The sequence below is a fragment of the Patella vulgata genome, chromosome 5, assembly GCF_932274485.2.
Source record: "Patella vulgata chromosome 5, xgPatVulg1.2, whole genome shotgun sequence".
NCBI lineage: Eukaryota > Metazoa > Mollusca > Gastropoda > Patellidae > Patella > Patella vulgata.
The window spans coordinates 12,161,386-12,184,186 of record NC_065883.2 but is presented as its reverse complement, the minus strand read 5'-3'; the positions used below and the strand labels follow the sequence as shown (position 1 = coordinate 12,184,186).

General features: G+C 38.7%; 1 protein-coding gene across 1 annotated transcript; it reads left to right on the top strand.

Moving 5' to 3' along the window:
- The first annotated feature begins 9,061 nt into the window (after positions 1-9,061).
- LOC126822241 (sex peptide receptor-like) lies at positions 9,062-11,128 on the top strand. Its single transcript, XM_050551009.2, has one exon. It carries the CDS (start codon positions 9,203-9,205, stop codon positions 10,223-10,225), a length of 1,023 nt encoding a protein of 340 aa, XP_050406966.2. The 5' UTR covers positions 9,062-9,202; the 3' UTR covers positions 10,226-11,128.
- The last annotated feature ends 11,673 nt before the right edge of the window (positions 11,129-22,801 follow it).

The following is a 22,801-nucleotide window of genomic DNA, read 5'->3' as shown; positions in this document are numbered from 1 at the left end:
TTCTCCGTGTCCTCCGGTTTCTTCCCACAGCTAAAAATTATTGAACGATGATTGTGCCATAAGTTAGTCCCTAAATGACATAAGTTTGTGTGGGCTCTCTCTCTCTCTCCCCCTCCCTCCCTCCCCCCCTCTCTCTCTCTCTCTCCCTCTCTCTGAATACTGATGTGATAATCATTAATAATGATTCCAAACTGGTAGTGATACCGAGTTTAGTAATCCTGTTGTGGAATTAGGAATAAAGAGATTTAAAAACAAAACCCACGCACTATAATTGCCAGACTTTCCATGCGATAATTATTAACACTTTTATTGACGATGATTTCAAAGGATATTGTTATTAATTTTAAATCTCTACTTGTATATTGGTAGAAATTGCGGTATTTTGGGGATATATAATTAAATAATAAAATTGTCGGTGTTATTGCCAAAATGTCGGACTGTGGAGATAAAGATCACTAATAACATCATTATCATTTCTGTAGATATAGCAATAACGTATCAAACAAAAATAGATAAGTCTTTATTATAAAATTATACACTTGTCTCTCGTTATTATAAAATCTACATTTGCCCATGTCTTTATTGTAAAATCTACAATTGTCCGTTTTTATTATAAAATCTACAGTTGCCCAACCCGTATTTTCTAAATATTTCTGTCTCAAACGATACCATGTGGGCAGATTGCACCTCTTAAAATACATGCACATTAGTACCTTTATATTAGCCAAAGAAATCCAACATATTTAAACACCAAGACTGACAAATGGCCCTTTCCGATGTGCTTGTGCGAATGCAGATAGGGACATTGTCCGAATATTTTTCACCTCGCTCCGTGCTATCGTCCATTTAAAATGCCCCCCCCCCCTTCACCCCCCTTTTTTAAGTCTCTTTTATGTACTACACCGGATATCTTTCGAGAACTTGTTCAACACACAACAAGAAAAATTGGAGTTTCCATTTTTCCTGGTGTATATAGTATAATACGAAATCATCATATAGAGCACTAGGCTACGGTTAGATAGAAAGGTTAAAGAAGAACAACACATGACGACATTTCTCTCTTCTGATTCACGTGCTGTATGTTTACAATCTGATGTTGATTTATACTCTGACGTAATCAATCATAATTTCTCACTTTATCGCTAGAGGTATTTTTAGAGCGCGGTAAGACGAATGATTTAGAAGATTAATATCAGATGTTGAAGCAATTTCTAACATTACTCATGGATAGAGCTCTTGTTCATAATCCCTCTAATTTAGGTGGTTTTATAATATTAAAAAAAAGCGACATGTTTTATTCCAAACTGTTTCATGGCGGTAGGGCGAAAGCCTTCTTTTAGGCACGGTCAAGCGAATATTTACTGCAGAGAGAGGGAGAGAGAAATGGGGTTTAACGTCCACTCGACACAAACTAGGTCATTTCGGGACTAACACGTGTTTCAATTTTATTTCAATAATTCCACATTTACTGCGGATCAGTTTGGTACATGTCAACCGCGTATGGTTGTTGTTTAAACCCTCGCCATAATTTAAGCTCTATAAAAAAATCCTATTTATAGCTCATTTCTCTTTTTTATCACTTTTACTGCTGGAAGTATTTTTTTAGTGTAGAATAAAAAGATTATTATCATCAGATGTTAAAGTCATTTCTAACGTTTCAGTGCGGGAAAGAATGAAGGAAGCCGAATCAGCGAGTTTTTAAAAAAAAAAAAAAAAAATTATTTTTTTATCTTTTGTTTTGGTTTTGCTAAAAGGTACAGTCCCCGAGTGAAACACTATTGCAAACGTTCATTCTTATTCTATGCAGGGGGGTTGGATGGCTGAATGGTTAGCGTGTGCGCGCTGTATCATAAAGTCTGTCATTGAGTCGACTGGCGTGGTTTCGAATCCACGGTTGTACGTGACAAGGAGTAGGGTCGCCTGTCAACGTCCAACCTCGTGGGTTTTCTCCGGGTCCTCAGGTTTCCTCCCACTGCTAAAGACCCCTATGCGCAAGCGAATTATTGAAATAGAATTAAACCAAATGTTAGTCCCGAAATGACCTAGTTTGTGTCGAGTGGACGTTAAACCCCATTTCTCTCTCTCTCTCTCTCTCTCTCTCTCTCTTATTCTATGCAACAATCTGGACATCATGTGGAGCTCGGGATGGTTCTTCATAGCAATACAAACTTCAGTTTCCATGTTGGATTGGAGTTGGTCATAATAAGTCTCCCAAATTTCACACCGTGTAAGTTCCTGGATAACTTGTGGGGTGGGTGTCACAGTGGCTAAGTGGGTAAGACGCTGGCTCGCTAGCCTGGAGGTCGGATGTTCGATCTCTGCATTGGCCGAGAAAGTTCATCCAGATTTTTCGGCGTGGTTCCCCCTTGCCAGTAATGCAGGATGAAGGGCCTGACATGGACAGCTGTCTAGTCGTTCGGATCGCACGTTAAACCGAGGTCCCTTTTACACATTGTCGTGCACGTAAAAGATCCCTTGACAGTTGGAATTTGATACAAGAGTAGGCCGCAGGGCCGCTGTCACGGCAAAATTTCCCTCATAGCACACTGGATGGCGTATGCCCGTCTACATTAACCAATTCGGAGCAGAACAGTAGGACGTTAAACCCCATTTCATTTCATTTCGTTTCCCTGGATAACTGCGCCTAAATATTTGTCAAGGTTATAGTGGTAAGTTATCGTCGCGATTAACAAGCCAATCATGAATGAATTACGTAACCAAGTTAAGGAAATTTGGTTATCAATTTCGAACAGCTCAATACTATTTTCACATAATTATATCGCCCCGCTCACCATAACTTTTAGTTGCAGTGCCCTGGTAAAATCTGGAACAGCCACTTTAAATTACACCAGACATTCATTTACAAAAACTATTACAGCCTGCTGTAAATAGGTTTAGTATACGGTAAGATGAAAATGCTCTCAGCATATGGCAGGGGCGGATCCAGAGGGGGGGGGGTGTAAATCAACAATTTTTATGAGAAAAGTTTCTCGGCTGTGTGCTTTATCCTTTATCGTCAGATGTGGGACAGGATGGGCACTCAAAGCACAAGATAATGATATAGACATTATGTGATATCACAATTAATGCTTTGAAATTGAATCACAATGTCATTGTATTAATACATAATAAAAATTGGCGTCAAACGAAGTGTTGAATTTCTCTGTTTAAAAAGCTCAATGTGTATGTATATACGCCAAAATGACGATAAAGACAATGCGGGAGGGGGGAGGGGAGAGATATATTGTCCCCGGATCTTGGCAAACCCCCTCCTGCAAAAATTCCTGGATCCGCCCCTGTAATGGAGCCACAGTGACTCAGTGAGTAAGATGCTGGCTAGCTAGCCTGGAGGCCTCGGATTCGCTTCCCGTGTTAGCCGAGAAGATTCTTTGGGATTTTCCCGCGTTGTTACCCTTATCAGTTATACAGGACGGAGGGTCCGTCAAGGTGCGTCTGTCTAGTTCGGATTGTACAAAAAAACTAGGTCCTGTGTACACATTGGCGCGCACTTAGAGAAGAACCCCTGACGGTTGGAAATCGATATAAGACTAGGCCGTTGTGCCACTATTCGGGGACAATTTCCCTCATGACTCACTGATCCGTCTTCATTACAGAACAGCAGGACGTTAAAGGGACAATAACACTCTTGCTGGCTTGAAAGCTCCAGAAAATAAATAATATCTCTAAGTACTAGATGTTTAAGTGTCCTAACTGTTGTGTAAATTATCCATTTCACCCTATTTTACTTGTCCAGAGGGTTCGAAAATATTTTTAAATCGAAGTTTCATTTGAAAAGGTTTACGTTAGACGTTTCAAACCATTATGTTGAATTTTTCAAAAATTTTAAATAAGGTGTGTTAAGATGAAATTTGTATCATCAATTAATTGAAATATTCTAAAATAGTCGATTTGTAGACCAGAATAAAGATTGGGACATATTGTTCAGTTACAACAAGAGTGGTATTGAGCCTTTAAACTTCATTTCACTTTATTTCATTTCATTTTCAACCTGGCTATGTCATGTATTTGTTTGTATTCCGTTCAGATTATTTTTTTTAAAAATCATCTATTTAATAATAGTATTGTGTCTATTTTTTTTTTGCACAAATTGTAACGGTTTCCAGGGGCATGTGCAGAAAAATGAGCGGGGGCCCCCGTAGTGGGGTTCTCCGCGCAGAAAATGTTAAAAGTTTGAAGTCGATTTTCTGAGGGCATTTTTGAAGGAAATTTACTCTTTTAAGTGTATAGGCTATCTCCTGAGTCTCGCCTGTAGAGACTCCGCATGAGCCCTGGACACGCGCCTGGTTTCTAGGAAAGAAAATAACCAGTTTATTTCAGCATATGGGAGATAACTCTTTCGAACATCAGGATGCAGACCACCATTAATTTCCCCATTTTTAAATTATTATTATTAGTATTATTACTAATACATACTATAATACTTTAGGTTTATTCAGCTAAGTACGGGTCGTATGTATTATATATAGTGTATCTAGTGCTTTTCATTATTAGTATATAATTTGTATTGTAAATAGGATTAGGGGTCTGGCATACGCATTTTGCCTGTTCCCCAATTTCCCATTCATTTATAGTCAATAAAATATGTCTTTAAGAAAAGAAAAAAAAAAAAAGAAATCCCCATTGCCTCCAATGTGAATTCTGGTCTCTGTGCTCGGCTCCTATTTTGTCCCTAATAATGGTTAGGTTGAACAGATGGATCAACCATTGGCCATGTCTTTTCTCCAAGCGACCTAGTTTGTGTCGAGTCGAGTGGGTGTTCAGCCCAATTTCTCTCTCCCTCTCCGCTAACTATCCTGTCGATGTGAACACCACTTTGTGTTGGTTTTTTTTTAAAACTAGGTCACTTCGGGACTGACTTATGGTAAAATCTTAATTCAATAAATCGCTTGTGCGTAGGGGTGTTTAATAGGGGGCGGGGGGATGGATACAAACCACGGGGCTGTTCATGCGACCCTATTATACTATTTGTCAAGTATAAGCCTGGGATCTAAACCACATCACTTGACTCAATGACATCCCCGCTCCCTCTCCACCCATATAGCAGTGCATTTGAAGCTAATGATCAATATAAACACATTACGTCAATTCCACACACCACTGATTAAAATCATTCGATATAAGACGTTGATGTGATCTAAGCACGCTTTTCAATTTTTCAATTATGGCCTTTATCCTATTCAATTAAAACGGTGACTTGACGTAAAACATTAATCACTACTTATTCCCTACTGATCGTATAAAATACGTAAATTAAAAGTTAATATAGACATAATCAATTATTGGCATGGGAATTCAATCCATCGAGCTCTTTTTTTTTTAAAAAAAAACCCAACTTGTGACTTAGCTCTATAGACTAGTCAATATTTACTCTCAGCTTATCGAAAATGTCCATAAAAACTTAAAGCGATGGTTGCATATTTTCGTTGAAAGTCAAAACACTATTATTTTTATATCTATTATTTAATGGGTTTTCAAATCACTAATTAATAATAAACACCAGAAATAATAGCAAAAAATGTAGGTCTGTTTATGTTATTAGGCTTTATGTCAGTGATTCTCAACCAGTGCGCCGCGGCACACAGTTGTGCCATGAGAATTTTCTAACGTCACACTAAGGAAATGTGAAAAACCAAGTGATTCTAATTGATTATTCACTGAAATCTACTGATAAGTTCATAGCTGTGTTTTTCTTTATTTAGTTTGGGTCATTCTATGTGTGTATGACTAGTCTTTGTTTACGGTTGTATTCGGTTTGACTCACCATGTTTTTATTTTGCAAAATTCAAATATTTTTTCATGTACTGTATATATTTAGCCAGGTGTGCCGCTATTTTTTCATGTGTTTCAAGGTGTGCCGTTAGCAAAAATAGGTTGAGAAGCACTGCTTTATTTCAACATATTTTAAACATAGGACTATCTATGGCTTTAATATATAACTCTTCAAAAAAAAGAAGGGGATATTCAGAAACAACACAAAATTGCGGAAATGCACTGCTGTTTTTATTAGAAGTAACCAATGTATGTTAATAACAGGCCAATTGCCTACACATGAACATAAACAGTTCATACGGGCGGCTTACCTGACGGCCCCATTTCACTCGCAAAGAGATAAACCGTCAAAAGTGAAAATGCACGTTTTTGATTTTTGTCTTACTAATGAGTAATTGCTCCACCAATCCTCAGACATTCAGCAATTCGTCGTAGAATGATCCTAATCAACCGCCCAATCACGATTTGGAGCAATCTGACCCACCCCTCCTGCAGTGCCACGGCCAATTCTTGCAGTGTTGTCGGTTGACGTTGACGTCGACGAACACGTCTTCCGATCAAAGCAAAGCAAAGATACGCTAAACAGTAAATCTTATACAAGAGCCGATAGGAAAGCAAACATAGATAGGATAAACTAGCCAGCGGTAGTTTTCATCAACCCTTCCTTGAAGTGTCAAATTTGACAATGAACCCCTCCCGCGTTTATGGCGCTATTGCGTGTCGCAGTGCAGCTCAGTGGTTCTGTTGGGGCGATAAGTACTTCATATGTGAACATACTCTCAAAACATATCAAGTGTCCATGACTATTTATCATATCACAACCTGCATAGGTATTTGCATTTCAAAATCCCCTACTCTATTTGAAGAGTATATATAGAATCAAATACGGCACGGGAATTCTATCCACTGAGTTACTTTTTAGAAACTTGTGTCACTTCCGCTATGAATTCAGGCCAAGGTAACAGAAGACTTTAACAGCTGTTGATGATTTTCAAACTAAACTTTATTCCGAGATACTTATCTGATGGGCAAAGTTTCAGAGCATTCAATTCGTCATGAATGTCAGCACAGTTACAAGATTAGCATGTTCTATCACTTGTCTAAACTTCTCTCAATATTGCTATAGGTCTACGTACTTTACTTTCACTATTTGTAAATCATGAGTTCAAATGCTATATCTACATGTTTTATATATATCACAGCTTTACTAACGTATACATTATTGTAGTTCAAAATTGCTTTGTAGACCAGGCCCGTAGCCAGCGGGGGGTAAGGGGGCAATGCCCCTGAAAAAATGTTTTGCCTCCCCCCCCCCCCCGAAAAAAAATTGCCGACCATAGCTCTAAAATACCTACTGTAGACTGTGCATTGCCCCCCCCCCCCCCGAAAACATGTTTTGCCCCCCCCCCCCCCCCCCTTAAAAAATGCCGACCATAGCTCTAAAATACCTACTGTAGACTGTGCCCCCACCTAAAACCTAAACTGCCCCTCCACAGAAATCAAACTGGCTCCGGGCCTGTTGTAGACAGTGATAAAAGTGACATCTAGTCCACATAGGTGTAAGCAATATGTTTTTTGACGGTAATACGAAAGCTTTCTTTGAACTCTGTGCAAGATGATTGACCTTGACGTTCACGTACAGTATAGGTCTACATAAGACGCCGTGTCGGAGCGGCCCCTTTTACTGACCGATTTGGTGGCATATCTAATTTTATTTTATGATCAGTAGTGGAATACCGCGTTTTATCAGTGAAATAAAAGTGTTATTCCACTGGCTAGCAGTAGTCCATGTTGTTTTTACCTAAAATGATTGTAAAATCATAAAATAAATAGAACATTTGTCGTTTTGTCGTGAATAACATATTTTATTTCATCTCTAAGCAAGAAAACGTTTATATCATATCGTCATATTATTAATTAACGTCTTATCATTGTATCGTCAAGAGTCAAGATAACTTAACTGGTTAAAAAATGGGACTAGTTGAGAAAATTTTGACCATTTGATTAACCAGTTAGGAATATTGAATAAGTAGGAATATTTTCATTAAAAAATGTCCCATTTTTGTTGCCGAGAGCGCTAGTTGATTCCTCCTGTGATGAAAGGCCACGAGACACATTGGTAGAGAGTGGCGAAAGTAAATTTCATGAAAGCTGCTTTTTGAATTTTGGATTTGTTCGGATGAAATTCGGAATCCCCATTGCAGGATTCCGAATTCCGGCCTACACCCAGCACACCCGGCCCAGAAAGTCTATTATATCAGCCCAGTGATGGCGTGGCGGCCCGTTAAAGCCACCGGCCACATACAACATGATCATCATCGCTCCATGGCCGGTCCAATATCCGCTTCCCCCCGCCCCAATATAATGTTCAGCAGAAAAAAAAGGTTTTTTAGACGAATTGGACAAAAAATTTTTTTTCATTTTTTGTCCAACCGGCCCTTTGGGCGATCGCCCGATGGCCCAATCCTCCCCTGCGTGACAAGGAGTAAGGTCGCCTGTCCAACCTGGTGGGTTTTCTTCGGGTACTCCAGTTTCCTCCCACTGCTAAAGACCCCTATGCGCAAGCGAATTATTGAAATAAAATTAAACCATATGTTATTCCCGAAATGACCTAGTTTGTGTCGAGTGGACGTTAAACCCCATTTCTCTCTCGCTCTCTTAATCCAAAGCTTTGTCAGTTTTGTATGAAATCGTTTAACTTTTGGATATGTATACCTTTAAAGGCTCAATACCACTCTTGTTGTAACAGAATAATATGTCCCAATCTTTATTCTGGTCAACAAATTGTACTATTTTACAGTATTCCAATTAATTGATGATACAAATTTCATCTTAACACACCTAATTTAAAAAAATGGAAAAATTCAACTAAATGATTTGAAAAGCCTAATGTAAACCTTTTCAAATGTGACTTTGATTTAAACATATTTTCGAACCCTCTGGACAAGTAAAATAGGATGTAATGGATAATTTACACGACAGGTAGGACACTTAAACATCTAATACTTAGAAAAAGGCTAATATTTATTTACTGGAGATGTCAAGCCAGCAAGAGTGTTATTGTCCCTTTAACAACTCTGTCGATGTCGATCACTTTCGCAATACTATTGGCGATATTTAAAAAAAAGCACCCGACCCAGGCGGTATCATTTAACACCCAGACCTAATCAGTCACACACTACTATTACAACATATAACTTGTCAACTCATAAAAAGGTCATTTTAATCAGCCGATCATTTGATATCGGCAGCCTTCCACGCGCAGATCTCGGTGAGCAGGCCAAGTATTTTCGTAAAACATCAGTCTGGCGAATGTTGCAAAAATTGTAGATCGTCATTTGTTTGTAAATAACGCACGGAACTCATTCAAATTTCGACTGACTGATATTTCTTTGGGACATATTTTACAACTATGGAAAATACAACTTTGAGGGGTGAACACAGCGATATTGATCAAGTGTTCATAGAATTCTGGCTGCGCGCGAAAAACAATTCTACATTTTGGATACTTGATGGTCCTCTCAATGCCATTATCTGTATAACAGTGATTATATTAAACATTTTATTTCTAATCGTTTTACAGAGGAAGGAAATGCGATCTGTGACGTCATTTGTGTTGTCCGCCATTGCTGTAGCTGATTTATTACGAACTTTGATTTCTTTACCAGTATCTCTGTATATTTGTGTTCCCTATTTTAAGAGCTACACGCCTTACCACTGGTGTGTTTATTTAAAGATGCCATTTTTATTAGTGTCTAATGTTTTTTATACATCGTCAGTGTGGTTAACGCTATATTTGGGTGTATTTCGCTACATTTTAGTCTGCCATCCAATCAAAGCTAAACTTTGGTGTCGCTATAAGATTGCTATTGGAGTAGTTATTCTGATTTTTGTCATTTCTCTCTTCTCGTATGTTTGTTTATTGTTTATGCGAAAAATAACACGTGTTGTCTTTTGGAACGAAGAAGAAAAGAGATCTGTTTCGTCATGTTTTGTAGACGTGGTGGACACATGGCACAATTATATTTTTATTCAAACTATCTTGGAGATTATTTTTGTTCAAATTATACCTTGTGTTGGCATGTTGTTTATTACGTGTAAATTGGTTTACACCCTCAAGTCAGCAGCCAGGTCAAGGAAAGCCATGAGTCGACAACTCAATCGTTCGAGAAATGAATCTCACCAAACAACTTTATTGTTAATTGCCATTTTGATAGCATTCCTCGTATTTGAAATACCTCATTCAGTACTTCAGGTGTTCATCATTCTTATGATTAATTTACATAGGTATCATTTCCTGCTTAGTTACTTAAGGCTTTTCGATACAATATTAATCCAGATTTTATATATAACCAGTACTTTTAATTTCTGTATTTACTGTACTATGGGAACAAAATTTCGATTGACACTTAAAAAGATAATGTCTTTCAATTAAAAGTAATCTGGAAAAAAGTGTATTTCTTAAAAGTTACATGGACTTATTACTGTGGAAAGAAGTTTTACTCCGTCCAGAACAGTGAGTAACCGTGGCCCCTACTTATTGCTACGGCCTACTCGTTTGTCATAAAACGTTTCGACCGTATTTACTGTCTTCTGTACATATATATAAATATCTAATAATTCTTTATTCCTTTATTTAATTCACTAATCACATCGTAAATTATTGCATCATGTTTACATAAGCGGACGTAAAATAAACTAATTCACACACACTCTTATTTCGGATTGTTTAAAGATACATCATGGGAGATAAAAAGATGATGTAAAGGAAATTTCCTGAAAATTTCAGTCAAATTGATCCATTCTGAACCGAGAATTTAGCGATTGAATGAGCGTTGAGCAGCAGATCGGATCCTAATCCAGTAAATATCGCAGGCTAGAGTTGATTATGGTTTGGATAAGTTAATTAATGTCTAATTAATAATGTAGATAACATTCCAGGCCTAAAGAAAGACCTGCAATAGGCAGATTTAGCACTTGCATAATGTATGCAACTATTTTGACCTAATCGGTTACAGGTTAGAGGTAAATTACACATGGACACGCCATTTTGCCAGGAAGATGGCTAGTGAGGATGGCGATTGTTAGCCGCCCAGTTCAGACGGCCAAAACAAGATAGCTACAAGAACGTAGCTAAAAACGTTGAGATATATGGTATGCTTGTTTTTAGCTACGATTGGTTGCCTTCAGTTTCCCCTGGCAAACTTAATTTCTCTATTAATACACGTAACATCTTAAAAATAAGATAATTTTATACTATTAGGACTAATGAAACATACCCGGCCCAATGTAGTTAAACAACTTTCGTTTGTCTGCAAATATTGTCAGTAAAGTTAATCAAGCGGTGTTTTTTTTGGGTTTTTTTGTTTTTTTAAACAAAATCGGATAACCCATTAAAAGAGAGAGAGAAATGGGGTTTAACGTCCACTCGACACAAACTAGGTCATTTCGGGACTAACATATGGTTAAATTTTATTTATATAATTCGCTTGCGCGTATGGGTCTTTAGCAGTGGGAGGAAACCGGAGGGCCCGGAGAAAACCCACGAGGTTGGACAGGCGACCCTACTCCTTGCCACGTACAACCGGGGATTCGAAACCACGCCAGTCGACTCAATGACAGACTTTATGAGGATAACCCATTAAAGGTTCTCGCTTTGGGTATTATATGCCGTATCTTGATTGGCTGTTGTCTCGACATTTATTTAGCGCCACCTTCTTGACGTTAACACGTCAAACCTGTTCCGTTTTAAAAGGGCGGGCAATGCCAGTGTCTAACGCTTCGATTTAGAATAGATGTGTACCCATTTCAGGTCTATGCTTAATTGTATTTGGATAATGTGGCAAAAATGTAATAAATGCTTTGAAGTAAAAATTGAAAGTTTTGCTTATTGAATTACTATCTGATTGGCATCGTGCTTTGCCAAGGTTTTTTTTTTTTTTTTTAACTGGTTTATTTGCCTCACCCTTTCGTTCCGAGGCGCAAGTTAAACTGGTTTAATGATCGCAGTTCTTTTAAAACAAGTTTAAAGTTACAATTTCATATTTTCTAAGAAAGTCAAAACATAATCATTTCTATGTATTTTGCTCAATAGGTTGTCAAATCACTATTATACGATCATAGGTGTCATTCTTACACTTAAAACTCATTTACACCGGAAATAATAACACAATTACCTCCCTTGTTTTCTATTCTCCACCATGGAGTAGTTATCTTCAAACGCTGGAATTTGAAGATGAAAATGATATTTTTGCCAATTACCCAACTGGCAATAGTGAATTATAGGATAGGATTATTCTTTAACAAGGTAGGACTGTTTATAGATACCATCTATTTTAAGGCTTTATTTTAATAAATTTTAAAAATATAACTTAAGAATATGAAATTGCAACTTTAACTTATGCGTCAGAACGCAATGGTGGGGCAGATAAACCAAACCAGTTTAAAATTTCAAAAGCCACCAGCGCTTCGTTCTGATGTTTACATTTCTGGTAAATATTGTATTGATCCGTCGGCAATCATCAAACATGTTACACAACAATAAATCGTCTAATATGCCTAAACAATTATTAACTATTTATTATACAAATTATCGTCATATGATTATTAATAATTATTTATTGATTTAATTATTAGCTGAAATGGACTGGTTGTTATATTTGACATATAGACGATATTAATATTGTCCTATACATTACCACGGGCTTATCTGTTCAGTATAAAAGACATCTGGTTTTAAGCGAGCTAAACCCATTGGGTCAAAAACATAAATTAAATTGGATTGATCTTATGTGTTATTTTTTTTTGGAGTGGGGGGGGGGGCACGATGGCTTAGATGGTAAGACGCTGGCTCGCTAGCCTGGAGGTCGGGTGTTCGATCCTTGCATTGGCCAATAAAGTTCATCCAGATTTTCCGGCGTGGTTTCCCCTTGTCAGTGATGCAGGACGGAGGGTCTGACAAGGACAGCTGTCTAGTCGTTCGGATGGGACGAAAAACCGAGGCCCCAGGTACACATTGGCGTGCACGTAAAAGATCCCTTGGCAGTTGGAATTCGATATAAGAGTAGGCCGTAGCTCCGCTGCCCGGGCAAAATTTCCCTCATAGCACATTGTATGGCTGGTGTATGTCCGTCTTCATTAGCCCAGTTTAGGAGCAGAACAGTAGGACGTTAAACCCCATTTCATTTCATTTCATTTCAATTATTTTGGGACAAACTTCATATGCTTTAATCTTTATTATACGCCAACATTTCAGTATGGCCGTATTATAGCGTCATCCACGTCCGTCGGTCCGTTGAGAGGCCCGTAGCCAGAGTCGTGAGCTGCGGTCCGTTGAGAGGCCCGTAGCCAGAGTCGTGACCTGCGGTCCGTTGAGAGGCCCGTAGCCAGAGTCGTGAGCTGCGGTCCGTTGAGAGGCCCGTAGCCAGAGTCGTGAGCTGCGGTCCGTTGAGAGGCCCGTAGCCAGAGTCGTGAGCTGCGGTCCGTTGAGAGGCCCGTAGCCAGAGTCGTGAGCTGCGGTCCGTTGAGAGGCCCGTAGCCAGAGTCGTGAGCTGAGGGGGGGGGGGCAGGCCCCAGATATTGTACAGTTTCTGTAGTGCAAATCCTATCATTTTTGCTGCAGATTTATGCTTTATGTCATTGAGTCAACTGGCGTGGTTTCGAATTCCCGCATGTACAAGGAGTAGGGTCGCCTGTCCAATCTCGTAGGTTTTTTCCGGGTCCTCCATTTCCTCACACTGCTAAAGACCCCTACGCGCAACCGAATTACTGAAATACAATTGAACCATATGTTAGTCCCGAAATGACCTATATAGTTTGTATCGAATGGACGTTAAACCACATTTCTTTACATGCAATAATTATTAACAATTTTATTAACAATGATTGCAAAACATATTGTTACGAATTTACAATGAAGTTATTATTGCCAAAATGTCGGAATGTGGAGATAAAGATCACTAATAACATTATTATCATTACTGTAGACATAGCAATAACATGAAACAAAAATAGATAAGTCTTTATTATAAAATTATACACTTGTCTTTCGTTATTATAAAATCTACATTTGTACGGTGGCCTTTTAGTGCCATACGTTGATTTATACTTTTCTTGAAATTTAACTCATATGAGAAATCGCAGTAAAAACTATGATAAATGAAAAATCTGTTCATCGCGCAGAAAAGGTTTCCGCGAAAACTTTATACTGCGGAGAAAACTATGATAAATAAAAAAACATGAACAATCTGTTCATCGCGCAGAAAAGGTTTCCGCGAAAACTTTATACTGCGGAGAAAATGTTTGCAACGCGGAGAAAATGTTTACACCACGGAGAAAAGGTTTACACCGGGGATAAAAGGTTTACACAACGGAGAAAAGGTTTACACCGCGGAGAAAACTTAATACCACAGAGAAAACTTTCTACCACAGAAAAAAACGTTTACACCGCGGTGTAAACCTTTTCATGTTTTTTTCTTTTATCATAGTTTTCACTGCGAAACTGCGAGGTAAATTTCAAGAAAATGTATAAATCAACTCAACGCACAGTTGCCTGTCTTTATTATAGAGTCTACTGTTGCCCATGTCTTTATTATAAAATCTACAGTTAACCACCCCATATTTTCTAAATATTCCTGTCTCAAACGATCCCGTGTGGGCAGATTTAGCCCCTTAAAAAACGTGTCCATTAGTATACCTTCCAGTGTGTTTGTGCGAATGCAGGTGGGGATATTGTCTGAATATTTTCAACCTCACTTTGCTCTATCGTCCATTAAATGACCCACCCCTCGCACACGCCCGTGACTATTATCCTCAAATGTAACTTCTGCCCCTCTCTTTTTTTATACTACACCGGGTATCTTTCGAGAACTTGTTGATTTCTACTCTGACGTAATCTATCATAATTTCTCACTTTATCGCTAGAGGTATTTTTAGATAATTTCCAAGATTAATATCAGATGTTGAAGCAATTTCTAATATTACTCATGGAGATAGTATTATAGAACTCTCGTTCATAATCCCTCTAATTTAGATGGTTTTATAATATTGAAAAAAAAACATGTTTTTTTCTAAACTGTTTCATGGCATTCAGGCGAAAGTCTTCTTTTAGTCACGGTCAAGCGAATATTTACTGCGGATCAGTTTGGCTCTTTTCAACCGAGTAATTTACTCCCCCATAAACACAATCTGATTAAAACACAGATCCAATTTCGTTTCGTTTTTATAGTTCAAAATTTCGATTTTACTTGTCTTACTACACTTGGGTAGGCCATCGAAAGTATAAAAAACGAAACGAAATATAGATCTATATTTTAATTAGATTGTAAAAAAACATTCCTACTTTTAGCTTATTTCTCTTTTTTTATCACTTTTAGGGCTGGAAGTATTTTTTTAATGTAGAATAAAAAGTCGTCAGATGTTGAAGCCATTTTATTGCGTTAAAGAATGAAGGAAGCCCAATCAGCGCGGTTTTGTGTGTGTGTGTGTGGGTGTGTGTGTGTGTGTTTTGCTAATGCATTTTATTAAATAAAACTAGTTACTTCGGGGTGATACACTATTGCAAACCCGTTTTCATTATAGAACAGTAGGCTGTTAAACTCCATTTCATTTCATTTTCCACCCTGGCGTTTGTGTTTTTTCTGAGTATGATGTCTTGTCCGTGTATTTGTTTTTGTGTAAATTTTGCGTGGTTGCAGCCCCCCTAGTTTTAAATGTAGGGAGCAGAAGCTTCTACATGTAAGTTAACCCTAAAAATCTCTTCTCTCTCTTTAGACAAGCTATAAATGTTAAATCACTACTCCACGTATTGTGTTTTGGGAGCCGGCAAAGATGTCCCGAGTTCAATCCCGATGTTCTAATAGGGGGGGGGGGGGGCAAGGGGGGCACCCATTAATCTGGTGTGCCCTCTGTTTGCCCCCCCCCCCCCAAATAATTTTAGAAAATAAAAAAAAGTATTTGTGATACGTTTCGGTAATCAATACCTTCTACGGTGAATAAATCCCACATCCCCACTCAGTCATAAACTTGCATGTTGTAGAGCATTTCCGACAGTCTATTTTTCAAAATTTTCTTGGCGAGGTCCCCAATGTACTCGCTACTTTGGCGCACACTGATCCGCAGTGAATATTTGCTTGGCCGCGACAATCACTGATAAGGATGACATTGATGCGGCTTAATAAGCTAGAAATATTAACTTTTTTCCTGCGACAAATTAAATTCTAAAACATTTTTTGTATATATTGGAAAAATAAATAAAGGCCTTTGACGTATTTGTAGGTAAAAATTATTTCCTATTTAGTGTAAATGGGTATTAAAATGACTAAAATGCAGCATTCTCTCCAAAGCAGTTATGTCTTATGTAAACAATGCACGCGCCATTCAGCTAATGATTCACACCGCGTGCTGTGACAGCACGTGTTAAGGCAGTCATCTATGACAGAGATATTATACTAGACTCGTAATTTATCTCGACGATCGGTGCCAGCAGTAGGACTCCCTACTTTGACGCTCGTGAGTGGGCTTCGTCGTGATTCGCAAGTCCGTTCGTTTGACACTTTACCTCATCGATCAGTGCCTGAAATACTGCCAGGCTGCATTTCCGGCAACCGGTTTTTCAAAATTTTCTGGGGGAGGCCCCCTACCCCTAGTTGAAGCTCTTGCCTTTGCCCCCTTAACCTTGGACTTTGCCCCAGCTTTGCCCCTCCAATCACCGACGGCTGGCGCCGCCACTGACGACAGGGAGAAAAATAGTCGGTCTCAAAAAAGGTGTAATCACTGCAGTCGGTCTCAAAATTATGCCTCGGCGACTGACGGAATGAATTAATGAGGTAAACAAATAATGCCAGAATAGAAGGGAAAAACCTCAAATACTTAATATAATTGCACCTAAATTTCACATAGTCGGTCTCAGAATAAGTGCAAGTTTTATGCATGCCAACCTGACGTTTCTTTTGCTGCTTGGTATATTTATGTGAATATATATGTGCCACAGGTCCGTAGAAATACATGTAAATACAAACACTGTCAGCACGCACAAAAATATCTCACTTGCCGGGTGTTAAACAAACCACGTGATGTTAACAATTAGCCGTGTGGCGTGAATTGGAAATGAAATGAAATAGGGTTTAACGTCCTACTGTTCTGCTCCTATACTGGGCTAATGAAGACGGGCATACGCCATACAGTGTGCTATGAGGGAAATTTTGCCCGGGCAGCGGCACTATCGCCTACTCTTATATCGAATTCCAACTACCAAGGGGTCTTTTACGTGCATTCCAATGTATACACGGGACCTCGGTTTTTCGTCTCATCCGAAGGACTAGACAGCTGTCCTTGTCAGGCCATCCGTCCTTCATCACTGACAAGGGGGAACCACGCCGGAAAATCTGGATGAACTTTCTCGGCCAATGCAGGGATCGAACACCCGACCTCCAGGCTAGCGAGCCAGCGTCTTACCCACTTAGTCCACAAAGTATTTTTCAGTATAAGTGAATGTACGCGTCGGATTTGTGTATTGAACGTTACCCCCCCCCCCCCCCCATAATTCCATATTTATAATATCCAAATAAACACTTCCGGTTAAAAAAAAAATAATTCTCTCTTACAGAGGGGATTATTTATCAATATATATTTGAGATTTATGGAAACCTTGTTGAAAAGTTGAAAATCGTTGGCCTCCTCTTTAACATTGAAATTAATGGGGAAATTAAGGGTGGTCTGCATCCTGATACCCGAAAGAGTTATCTCCCATATGATGAAATAAGCTGGTTATTTTCTATCTTAGAAACCAAGGGCTTGTTTCACGAAATTTTAACTAAGATAAAATCTAAATGTTAGTAATTTGATTGGTTGATATTAGATTGATTTTAGTGCTTAGCCAATCAAAATTGAAGTATCTACTAAAATTTGGATTTTATCTTTAGATAAAATTTCGTGAAACAGGACCCTGGGCCCTTATTCACGAAAACTTAAACTAAGATACAATCTAAATTTTAAGAAATACTGCAATTCGATTGGTTGACCAGTAAAATCAATTTGCATATATCCAATGAAGTTGCAGTATTTCTTAAAATTTCGGTTGTAACTTAGTTTAAGTTTTCGTGAATAAGGGCCCAGACTACTAAACCTACTAAACTTAGGCTGTCTGTCTACAGTTAGCTAGTTGGAGTACATTTAAGTCCTAAATCGACGATTTGGGTCGAAAACACAAAGTAAACTTCGAGAATATTGTTAAGGATTTATTCTGCTTCCATTTAATACAATTGAAAAAATTTATTTAGTCTTTGCGTGTATGAAAGATGTAAAACGGAGTAGAACCTAATTACAAAAAAGTATACTAATTTTTAGATATGGCGGCCATTTAGGGCAGAGATCTGTTCTCGAAATATAAAGTAGATGGATCTCTGCGTGCAGAATGGGGCTCAAAGCGGGGCCTATAGAGGAGAGACCCAGGAGAGAGCCCATACACTTAAAATAATAAATTTCCTTCAGAAATGCCCATACAAAATCGACTTTAAACTTTTAAAATTTTCTGCGGGGAGAACCGTACCCTATACCCCCTTCTTATTTTTCCGCACACGGAATAGAAACAAATACATGACACAGCATAGCATTTAAGATCCACTACTCAAACGTCAAATACAAAGATGAAATGAGAAATGAAATGGGGTTTAACGTCCAACTGTTCTGGTGAAATAGGGATAATGAAGAAGGGTATACGCCATACAGTGTGCTATGAGGGAAATTGTGCCTAGAAAGCGGCACTACGGCCTACTCTTATATCGAATTCCAACTGCCAAGGGTGCTCCCTATAATGACGTCATCCTTATCAGTGATTGTAGCGGCCTAGCGAATATTCACTTCTGATCAGTGTGGCACTAGGTTAGAGAAAGGTTAAAGAACAACAACACATGACGACATTTCTCTCTTCTGATTCACGTGATGTATGTTTACAATCTGATGTTGATTTCTACTCTGACGTAATCAATCATAATTTCTCACTTTATCGCTAGAGGTATTTTTAGAGCGCGGTAAAACGAATGATTTAGAAGATTAATATCAGATGTTGAAGCATTTTCTAATATTACTCATGGAGATAGTATTATAGAGCTCTGGTTCATAATACGTCTAATTTAGATGGTGTTATAATATTGAAGAAAAGCGAAATGTTCATTTCCAAACTATTTCATGGCGGTAAGGCGAAAACCCTCAAGCGAATATTTACTGCGGATCCTATGGCTAATTTCAACCGAGTATGCTTGTTATTCAAACCCTCGCCGTAATTTAAGCTCTATAAAACATTGCTAATTTTAGCGTATTTCTCTTTTTTATTACCTTTACGACCGGAAGTAATTTTAGTGCAGAATAAAAGATTGTTATCGTCAGATGTTGAAGCCGAATCAGCGCGGTTTTTATGTTATGCTAAAAGGTGCAGTCTCCGATGCATTTTAGTAAATAAAACTGGTTAAGTCGGTGTTACTTTCATTCTTGTTCTATGCAACGATCTGGACACTATGTATGTGGAGCTCGGGGGTGGTTCTTCAAAGGAATACAAACTTTCGGTTTCCATGTTGGGTTGGTCATAATAAGTATCCTTTGTCGTGGACTGGGAGATCCATGGCTATTCTGGAGCCAAAATCTACTACATCAAACAGATCCTACAGAAATACATGGGACCTGTGTTCCGAGGAAATGATTATACACAGGGAGAAACTGTACCAAGGATAGACGAGCAGATGCTAGATCTGCTCGCGGTGGCTAGAGCAATTTTCCTAACAACCAAGCTCTTCACCACACAGAGCCCCACTTCTTCCCGATTCCGACTAGACAACCAGATCGCACCAAAACATAAACAGCTACAACGAATAATGGACGGTGTTATGCAAATGTGATTTAACCCAAAATTTAAAGTTTTTAGAAAACACCGAAAATAGAAAATAAAAGTCATTCAAATAAAGAAAAAAACTTCCAGAAAACTTTTATTACTTTAACATTATAAAATACAATATAGGGCTAAAATGTACTAAAATAATAGTTGAAATATGAAATAGTAACCATGGCAACGCATGAAATGTGATTAGGTCATTTTTGCGTAACCAAAATAAACTTAATTTGCCTGAAAATGATACAACTGATTAAAGTAATTATTCATCACTAACTCCAATTCAAAGTCTATGATTCCATTAAAGGACAATATTGGTGTCAGTCATTATAATGTGATAGAGCTCGTTAAATATATCCCAAATATAATTTTAACACAGAGATCACGTGGCCTGAACCTATTTATATCTCAGCGACCTCGACGAAAATTTGGTTGAACTAGCCCGAAGTTCTAGAGGTAAGTTATCTTCGCGATTAACAAGCCGTCGAACAGCTCAACACTTTGATTTGAAATTTTCACATAACTATATCGCCCCGCTCACAACAACTTTCGATGGAGAGAGAAATGGGGTTTAACGTCCACTCGACACAAACTAGGTCATTTCGGGACTAACATGTGGTTTAATTTTATTTCAATAATTCGCTTGCGCGTAGGGGTCTTTAGCAGTGGGAGGAAACCGGAGGATCCGGAGAAAACCCACGAGGTTGGACAGGCGACCCAACTCCTTGTCACGTACAACCGGGGATTCGAAACCACGCCAGTCGACTCAATGACAGACTTTATGATACAGCGCGCGCACGCTAACCATTCAGCCATCCAACCCCCCAACTTTCGATGGCCTACACTACATAAAGATCTGACAAGTTGTAGCGATAGGTCACGTCAAAGGTTATACGAGCTGCTTTTGACTTATGACGTCAGACATTTGATTACCCAATCAGCATTGATGTTTCTAGTGGATTACCCACAGTTCCGTGCAAAACACGCCTAAAGCTCCCTGTAACAGACCGTTTCATTGGGTAATCCCTCATGCCATCCAGAACACGTCAATGATAACAACTCTTCCAGATCCTAGTGATGTAAAGACAAGTAAAACGAAATTTTGAACTATAAAAAACGAAACGAAATAGGGTCTGTTTAATCAGATTCGCGAGGAATTATCCCAATATATTTTTACCAGCCATGTTTGTCACGTAATTTGATTGGGGGAGGGCATTGACATCATGACATTTCCACCCGACACCCCAACAACCCGACATTTTAACCGGACATATTTCTCTCAATACTGTGATTATGTACACTGATCCTGGTGTTGGCCAAGAAAGTTCCCTGGAATTTTGCAGCGTGGACTGTCCCTATCAGTAGTGCAGAGTACAGGGCCTGGCAAAGAACAGTGTCTAGTTGTGTAGATGGTACAAAAAAACATAGTTCACTTTTTTAAAAACTTGTTTGTTTTTTAAAAAGAGAGAGAGAGAAATGGGGTTTAACGTACACTCGACACAAACTAGGTCATTTCGGGACTAACATATGGTTTAATTTTATTTCAATAATTCGCTTGAGCGTAGGGGTCTTTAGCAGTGGGAGGAAACCGGAGGACGCGGAGAAAACCCACGAGGTTGGACAGGCAACCCTACTCCTTGTCACGTACAACCGGGGATTCGAAACCACGCCAGTTGACTCAATGACAGGCCTTATGTTACAGCGCGCGCACGTGCTAACCATTCGGCCATCCAATCCCCCTTGTTTTTTAAAGAAGCATTATATAAAATTAAAGGAGGCATGTCTCTAACTCAATAGTATTCACAGTCTTCAAGATTGCAAACACGACTTATTGGTCAATTTAAATCAACATTGATGTGTGACACCATCCTGGTCACGGATGATCAACTAACTCTGGAACACTTTCTTGTTTAACTATTTTTTTTTATAACTTTATAACATCCATAATACAACGGTTATATACAGGAAACTACACACACAGCTATGTCATTAAATATAAGCTAAATATAAGTTCTCTATCCCCTAGCTTGTGTTTTGCGGTGGTGTTTCCCAGCCTCTCAGCCAAGGGGGCTGTGGGATCGTCCCTTTGAGAATACGAAATGATGCCCAACCCGCACGTTCTTTATTTTGTTATCTTACTGTGAAAAGTTGGGCTTCTGATATCCAATATTTAAGACAAAATACAAAATTAAAATTGGTACACGAATCGTGTACCAGAATGTTTTCGAGTGCAAGTTGTATGAAACGGCTCGATGATTGAGGCTAAACATATCCCATGTAGGAGAATACTATCTGTGTAGACTGGAACAATTAGACACCAAAGACTGCCATCCAATTCAGTCTGTTCGCGTATTTCCCCGAACATAACTGATTAAAATTACAGTAAAAACAAACCAGCGGCTGCCAGGCAGGATACGCCCACATTTTCGAAAGATGGATAGAGAACAAGCTAAAAAGAAAGTGATTTTTCCTTCAATCAAGGGCCATAATTCAGGAAGCTACGATTTGATATGCGCAAATATCGAAGGAAACCATGATCTTTGGGTTATAATCATGTATGTCAAGTTTCATCAAAATCAGATTAAAATTGTGACCTCTACAGGGTCCACAACCTTGATATACCATACTCTTACACTATTCGCGTACAAAAGGCGGCCACTTTGTTCGGCAATTTTAGTCAGATGTTCACGAAATTCGAACTGACCCTTCATTACAGTGTAACGGTGATATAATCAAGCGGTTTTTTTTTTAATCGGATAATAATTGCGACCTCCAGAGGGACCACCAGCTAAAAAAGGCGATTTTTCGGACAATAAGGGGCCATAATTCAGGAAGTTACGATCCGATGGGCGCAAAGATCTTTGGGTTATAAATATGCATGTCATGTTTCCTCAAAATCGGTTCAGAATTGTGACCTCTATAGGGTCCACAAGCTAAAAACGTGATTTTTCGTACAATCCATCCATGAAGTTTCCATCAGATACATGCCACTATCGAAAGCAGCCGAGATCTTTTGGAGATAAACCTATATTTCCAGTTTTGTCAAAATCGAAAAAGAATTGTGACCTGTAGAGAGTCCACAAACAATTGTGGACGGACGGACAGAGGCGACGATAATATACGTCCACATGA

What these genes read in the sequence shown, in the direction of transcription:
- LOC126822241 (XM_050551009.2), top strand. Translation starts at nt 9,203, where the DNA reads ATGGAAAATACAACTTTGAGGGGTGAACACAGCGATATTGATCAAGTG.